Source organism: Mesoplodon mirus, assembly GCF_964341445.2.
Source record: "Mesoplodon mirus genome assembly, chromosome: 11".
NCBI classification, from domain to species: domain Eukaryota; kingdom Metazoa; phylum Chordata; class Mammalia; order Artiodactyla; family Ziphiidae; genus Mesoplodon; species Mesoplodon mirus.
The window spans coordinates 95,774,122-95,782,396 of NC_138987.1; the positions used below are offsets into that span (position 1 = coordinate 95,774,122).

Sequence of the window (8,275 nt, forward strand, 5' to 3'; positions counted from 1 at the left end):
TGTCAAGTTTAAGCAAAGAGAAACTCCACCACCATCTACATCCCATACCTCCCTTGAGCTCTGGTTCTCTCGTCTTTTTTCTTTTTCTTTTTTTTAACTTTTTATTTTATATTGGAGTATAGCCGATTAACAATGTTGTGATGGTTTCAGGTGCACAGCAATGTGACTCAGCCATACATATACATGTATCCATTCTAACCCCAAACTCCTCTCCCATCCAGGCTGCCACAGAACATTGAGCAGAGTTCCCTGTGCTATACAGTAGATCCTTGTTGGTTATCTGTTTTAAATATAGCAGTGTCTCACCTTTTCTTAAACCTGGATTTCTTTTTTTTTTTTTGCGGTACGCGGGCCTCTCACTGTTGTGGTCTCCCCTGCTGCGAAACACAGGCCCCGGACGCGCCGGCCCAGCGGCCATGGCTCACGGGCCCAGCCGCCCCGCGGCATGTGGGATCTTCCCGGACCAGGGCACGAACCCGCGTCCCCTACATCGGGCAGGCGGACTCTCAACCACTGCGCCACCAGGGAAGCCCTTAAACCTGGATTTCTTGAGTGAGAGTCTATGTTGGCCCTTTTCACAATCTCACCTCTTAATCTTAAAACTCTTGCAATCTGATTTTTGCCCTCACTTCTCCAAGGGCTCTCTGAGACTGCTGTAGGAGAGGTCACCTGCCCCAAAGGGCATACAGCTGAGAGCAGAACCACAGGAGTAGAACTTGCAGTCAGGAGTGCCAGGAAGAGGTGCTGCTACCGTTTTGAGCACAGGTGGAATCACGGGGTGGGGTGGGGAGGACTTGTTAAGACAAGGACAGCTGGGCCCCAGTCTTTAATTCACTAGGCCTGGGTTGGAGCTCAACCATTTCTAATCATATCTAACAAGTTACCAGGTGCCGCTGATGCTGCCTGTCGGCAGGGCACACCTTTGACAACCCCTTAAATAAAGTGTTGTGACCTGACACGCATCTACAGCTACCCCTCCTCCCCTACAAAGGTAGTTATTGATCCACACTTCAACTTTTGCTGTTTACTACAAACAAACGAGATTGCTTTCGGTATTTCTTCATAGTTTCCAGCTATGGGGGAGATAGGGAGGTTGCACATTGACTAGGAGACAGTAAAAAACAAGAGTGGGGCTGCTGAGGACCTTCTCTCCCACCACCAGCAGTTAATGTTAGGGCTCTTTGCCAGAATTCAGTACAAGTTTATTTTGGGGGGTGGAGGAGGGGTGGGGGGATAGCAATTTATAGATGTAGTTAATTTCATTTGCTCACCAATCTTAAAGGCAATGAAATTGATAGTCTAGAAAACAAACTAAAATTACAGGTCCAAAATACACATTCATAAAATACCAAGCTATTAAACTGTTTATAACGGATCCTGTATTTCTCCTCTCTTTTGCCTTACTAGCATTCAAAGGTTTAAGATGAGTCAGGCAAAGAAAACTAAGGAAACTTGCCATTAACTTAATTGGGAGTTAATTTGCAGTTGGAGGGAAACTGCCCTCTCCTCCCTGTACTACAATACTTAAAGCCCAGTTCACAAACCAGTAGCCATCTCCAGAAGTAGAGTTGGGGGGAAAAAAGGATTTTTAAGGCAACCTCAGGAAGACACAAGCACAGAGGCTCTTTATAAAATTTCCAGCCTACTTGACAGAGGGCATGATTATTTTAATACAGAGCAGGATGAAGAATTATCCTATTAGTCCACTAATTGGACTACGCCCACCAACTTGCCTTATCCTTTTACTCATTAGTCATTTACATTAAAACAGGCTGGCTGATTGGCCTATCTGTAGTTTTTAAGAGGAAACAAGACCTAGACTTTTAGGTTGGATACTTCTCTCACCACGGTGTTAGCTTGGATTTTTCTCCCTCTTTCTCAGCTCTATAGTTCTTCCAGGCTACTTTGTAGCAATTTGAGTCTAAAGCATCACCTTCCACTGGAACCCAAAGGTCTAGGAGAAGCTTCAAGCTGTGAAAAGACTCCCAATGGATTCATCTGAGGTTAACCCAACCTGGACCCTGGAGTCTCCTCAAATGTCCATCGATGAAAATTCCCAGGCAATTCCAGGTAAGCCAGACTTGGGGGGTTCAGAAAGGTAAGAAGCTGCCTTCCTTTCTGTTATACTGACTTCAGTCTTTTACAGAGAAATGCAGTTAAGTAAACCTCTTCAGAGCAGAGGAGAGCCAGGGAGTGTAGGGCCCTCCTCTAAAGAAAGAAAGAAAGAAAGAGAGAGAGAGAGAGAGAGAGGAGAAAGAAAGAGAGAAGGAGAAAGAAAGAGAGAAAGAGAAAGAAAGAAGAAAGGCAGGAAAAGAGGAGAAAAGTGGGAGGGGTGTTGAGCTGCATTGTTTGCTTACTATGCTCAGGAATCTGTCAACCTTTTAAGGACATTTTCTGGGGAAGAGCAATCAGGGTTCTAGACGGTGGCTCACAGCGTCTTGTGCGATCAGTATTTCCATCAGCAATATATTCCAATCAGGAATTGTAAAGGGAAAAGAATACAAGCAACCTAAACTTCAATTTGACCTAAACGTTTTCTTAATTTCACCAACATTTCTGGGATTGGTTTTCCAGCTGAATTTACGCTTTGGGAATGTTAATAAAGAGGGAAATGGCTTTTCAGAGGAAATTGAAGGAAGGGGCAGGTTTATAAAAGCCAGTGAGTGTGCTCTGTAATGTAAATAAGTAGTCGTAAGACTTACGATGGAGAGTTTAGAAACCATGGTCCAGGAATACTGCTAATTAGGTTCCCTGCCTTCCAGGGTTCTTCCCAAGTCGTCTCTCCTTGGAGCCGCACACGATCCCAGGCGTGGCCTCCCAGGCTTGGCCTCGCATGAAATCTTATTACCCTAACCTTGGGCGGGGAATGGATGGTGTCCGGGTGGCCGCAGATGACCTGGAGCCAACCAACACCCTCTGGGCAGCTAGGAAGTTGGGTGGATCCTCGCTGGCATTATATTCTGCCCTCTGCCTCTGAGATCTAGACTGCCTCCCCCGCATCTTGAGGATAAGAACCCTGGTCAAAGGGGAAAAAAAATTAATGATGAGTATATAATACGGCCAGTTTCTCCCATTCCTTGAATCTGCCTTAGGTCCTGCCAATTCCACAACTTGGAATCTTTATTTCCATGTGCACAAGTCCCTAGAAGTTGAATGGATCCTGACTCAATATTTAATACTCTCACGTACAGGGAAAATGAATGCTATCTGCCTTGTTGTATGAGATTACTGTTTATGAAATTTACATGGGATGGGAAGAGTCAAGAGTGGGCGGGTGTTTTTGTTTTTGTTTTGTTGGCCTCGCAGGGCAGCGGAGGGGTCTTAGTTCCCCGAAAGGGATGGAACTAGTGTCCCCTGCACTGGGAGCGCAGAGCTTTCATCACTGGACCCCCACCCCCACCCCGGGGAAGCCCCAAGAGTGAATGATTTCTCAAAATACTGAGTTTGAGTGGAAAGATCTAGCAACATGAAAAAGCTGGGTAGAACTGGTGAGGGTAACAGCCACTTGGACATACTAGTTAAGGATAGGGGATCTGGGGAGAGGCTGTTATATTTGGGGTTTCTTTGTCTATTTCATAGATGTAGTTCATTTTCCAGAAAAAAAAACAGGTTTGTTTATCATTGTTATAAAGGTGAACTGCTGAAACTTGTTACACTGAAACATTTTGACTTGCGTTAGTGCTTTATGTCCCTGCATTTATATTAGGAATCACACAAATGAAAATGGAAAAACTGTCAATACCTGGTTTCTGTTCCATGTTTTTCCACTTGGAATCATACTTAAGTACCTTTTGACCCCATGGGAAAACATCTACCATTCAGAACTACCCATAACGGGAAGAAACCATTTTCTTTTTCCTTTTGCCACACCCCAGGGCATGTGGGATTTTAGTTCCCTGGCCAGGGCTCTAACTGCGCCCCCTGCATTGGAAGCCCGGAGTCTTAACCACTGGGCCGCCGGGGAAGGCCCATAAAGAAAACAACTTTTTATTTTGAGACGAAAGTGTTTCCCATTATAGTGGATTCTTAGGCTGCTTTCAAGGCATGCGGCATGCTAGTTAATGCCCGTGGTATCTAGGATCTTCACCCTGAGGAAACTTCCAGTGTCCATTGTTGAGCTGCTTAAGAGCAGACCTAGTTTGAGCAAGAGATAAGTGGCTTCTGGATATTGCACTTTGCACTAATGGATCTTAAACTTTCTTTTTTTCTTTCAGTTGCCTCTGAACCTATGTCTGAAGTGTTGATAAAGAACCTCAGTAAATTGACGCTCAACCCTAGTATCAAATTGCCATTCATTCTACCAGAATGTCTACCTCAACCAACTGGGCGGTTACTTGGTGAAAACATACCCTATAGGAGAGGGGTGAGGACCCTGTTAACGGATCGGAGAGATAAGATGGAACGGCTGATTCAATCCATTAAAAAACGCTACGGCAAAGGAGTTCCTCGGGTCAGTTTATGTGGTCTGGGTAGGCAGCACTGCCCCACTCTAGGGGTTGGGGGGCACTCACACAAATCAAGATGTAAATAGTGATGGGGTGGCAGGGAGGATTCCCCGGTGGTCCAGTGGTTAAGACTCCAAGAGCCCGCTTCCACTGCAGCGGGCAAGGGTTCGATCCCTGGTGGGGGACCGTGGCCCCTCCAAAAAATTAAATCATATAAATAGCAATGAGCAGCAGCAGTCACTCATCCACTGTACTGCTGAGTGCGGGGTGTGAATAACACTTAGGGTTTTAAGACTCACCAACTCTTCTTATGTTAGATGGGTAGCATTAGTAATCCACATTTTCCTTGATAGTTGGTAATATATGTATTTTTTTCTTCCCATGAAGTCTGACTCTGAAAGAGAACCATGGCAGAATGATGTTGAGGTAACTAGAAGTTCCCTTACTATACAAGTGGGTGGGTATGTGGTTTGGGGAGGGAGGAGGAAAGGCAAATTGGCTTGGACTCTCTCAATCCTCAGAAACTCTGGAGCAATCAGTTCATATTCGTGCTTTTAAAACATATATATAAAGTCATTTTTCGAGCAGTTTAGGGTCTCCAAAATTAAGCAGAAAGGACATATACTTCCTGAACCCACACATTCATAGCCTACTCTGCTGTCAACGTCTTCCAGTTACATGGTGTTACAGTGATGAACCTACATTGACACATTATTATCACCTACAGTCTGTAGTTTCCATGAAGGTTCACTCTTGATGTTGTGCTGGTACTTTTTCACCTGTTGTCACAAACATGATATTCAATACCATGTAGTAAGAGGGCAAACACCTGAGCACAGAGTGTCCAGCAGCTGGTGGAGTGTCTCACGTTTAAGGCATTCAGAGAACTGACACTAGGTATATATTGATATATATGCATGTGTGTGTGTGTGTGTAATTTTCCTTTTAAATTGAAGTATAGTTGAGATACAGTATTATAAGTTACAGGTGTATGACAGAGTGATCAGTTTTTAAAGGTTATACTCCATTTATAGTTGTACAGGACTATATTGACTGACAGTCAGCAGCTGTTAGCACTACAAAATGGCAATCTGGCATTCTTTGGCAGTCATACATTTCGATCCATTTTTCCCAAAAAGTTTTTTGGTTTTGACCTTTTTTTTAGTGTTCCATATTCCAAAGTCTCTTCTAACAACCAACATTAGATTTGAGGGTTGTTAACGTCTCTTTGGTGTGCAAGTACTTTATTATTTTAAATTAGTAACCAATTAATCCATTTCATTCTTTTTTCCAGATTCAGTCAAGAGGGCAAAGATTTAGATGTAGCTGTCGTTTTTGCCGGTTTCATAGAGATACTTCTGAGGATAATTATGAGAATTATGACAACAATAAGTATTAAAGTAATTATGACACGGAGTCGAAGGAATCATAAACTTTATCCTTGTACTATTTTTTCGTGCTGGTAATTTTAGGATCATTATGAAGCTTGGGAAAGATTGTGTACCAACATTTTGATAACCTATAAGTTCTGTGTAGTCTTTTTTTCTTGCATCTCTTTTCTACCTTAATACAGTAACTTATAAGGAATCTATGTAGCTTGCATTTGAATGACTTGAATATATTTTAGTTCCACTTTGTGAAACAAATTAACTTGTGTGGAAGGAAAGTGAAGAACACCAGGTTGGGTGGCTTGGCCACAGCATTGTTAGAACAGCGTGTTGAATTGCAATAAAAATTTTTGATGTGCTGTTTCAATTTTCAGTAGCAAATAAATGTGTTTATAGAGGATCTTATTAAAATTTGAGACATTTGAGTACCTTTAAAATAATTCTTCTTAGTTTAGACTTGTCTTTGCTGGCTATGTATTAAATGAATAATACTTATCCCCATCACATTCCCAGGGTGTAAATATCTGGCATTCTAATATTTTGTGATATTGTCCTGTTGGGAAGGAAGTTTATACATTTGGGTAAGGTTAGAAAACAAGGGCACAGATATTTGCACATATTAACCTCCTGGAAGAAGCTATCAGTTGGTCTTGGTTGGAGGGAATTGAAAGAAAGATAGTGGTATATAATACTAAGGGAAGATGCAGCCCCAGTGGAATACTAAGGGAAGATGCAGCCCCAGTGGTGTTTTAGTTCAGTTACTTTCTTTCATAACCTAAGTGTACACAGACCTGGATGTATTTGTGGGATAAAAGAGATACATAAAACTCATCTTCTGCCCTCCAACTATCTTTGGTTCACTTTTAAAAGATATTAAAGAATTGGGTACATGAGACTTCCCTGGCGGTCCAGCGGTTAGGACTCCTGCCCAGGGCCTGGGTTCGATCCCTGATTGGGGAACTAAGATCCCACAAGCTGTGTGGTATGGCCAAAAAAAAGAGAATCCAGTTGCAAAGCAACTAGAGACCTGGTGGTATTCAGAATGAAGTAGAAGCAGAAAGAGCCCAAACCTGGAGGACTGTGCGAACAAATGGCAAAGAAGTTCAACAGTGATGTTAAAAAGGAATATTAAATATTAATATCCACCAAAGTAGGTCTTCAGAGGTTGTCCTACTTAGAACTACTCAAACCATCATGGTCTACAGCATGGGTGAATGTGGGTGGTCTTGAGGTTTTGTTAAACTTGCAAGATGTTCCTAGAGGCAAAGGCCCTCTTGAGTGCTGTATGCATTTGAAAATCATTGACTAGTGAAAAAACTTATTTGTTGCAATCCTGTTAAATTTATATGCTTGTGAGATCTAATAATGTGAAAACATGGGTGAACAAAATACATTCTACTTTAGTGTCCTTCAGTATTTAAAGTTTTCATACTTTGAGCCTTATGCGATGTTCTAAGTTTGTTTTATATGTATTGACCCTAGTCCTCAAACATATGAGGCATGTTACTTTTAATACCTTCACTTTTTAAAAAAACTTTTTAAAAATAAATTTATTATTTTTTTGGCTGTGTTGTGTCTTCATTGCTGCGCGTGGGCTAGTTGTGGTGAGCAGGGGCTACTCTTCATTGCGGTGCGTGGGCTTCTCGTTGTGATGGCTTGTTGCGGAGCACGGGCTCTAGGCGAGTTGTGGCTTGTGGGCTCTAAAGTGCAGGCTCAGTAGTTGTGGTGCACAGGCTTAGTTGCTCCACGGCATGTGGGATCTTCCTGGACCAGGGCTCGAACCTGTGTCCCCTGCATTGGTAGGCAGATTCTTAACCACTGTGCCACCTGGGAAGCCCTGAAGTTCTCATTTTAACTTAATCACCTATTTAAAGGCTCTATTCCCAATACAGTCACATTGTGAGGTACTGGGGTCAGAGCTTCAACATATGAGTTTTGGGGGACACAAGTCCGTCCATAACAAGTACCTAACTCCTTCATAGAAATTAAGAGTTGGAGGCACATGACCCTTCCATCTGTCTGCAGAAGGACCTCTCCAGGACAGTTCCTGGCACATGGAAATAAACTTCCATTTTATGAATGAAACAATGAATGAGTGTGTGAACTGATTCTGTCATCAGTGGAATAGGTGACAGCCTCCTGAAAACATTCTGCTGGCATCTCTTATGCAAGATTTACCCATAATGGTGGCTGCCAATCCAAACTCATTTCTGTGGAGACTGTTCCATTCAGAAGTAGATCTTCATCACCTTGCAAATTGATTTGTGAGGAACATGACAAAAAGTATCGTTCCAGCCCCAGTTTCCTGGTGCAGGACGAAAACCTAGTGAAACACACCCACATTACTGGGTTCACCTGAGTGCCAAAATCTGTGAGGGAGAAAAATGATGAGGGAGTTTTTCCGGTGTTTTGGGAAAGGTTAGAGGCTGTGAAGGGGCTAGG

At 42.8% G+C, this 8,275-nt stretch overlaps 1 protein-coding gene across 1 annotated transcript; it reads left to right on the plus strand.

The window, feature by feature from the left end:
• Positions 1–1,988: 1,988 nt before the first annotated feature.
• On the plus strand, positions 1,989–5,844 carry DPPA3 (developmental pluripotency associated 3; the record flags this gene model as incomplete). Its single annotated transcript, XM_082635988.1, has 4 exons — positions 1,989–2,070; positions 4,215–4,450; positions 4,833–4,871; positions 5,740–5,844. The coding sequence occupies 4 exons, from the start codon at positions 1,989–1,991 to the stop codon at positions 5,842–5,844; spliced, it is 462 nt and encodes a 153-aa protein (XP_082492114.1).
• Positions 5,845–8,275: the final 2,431 nt, after the last annotated feature.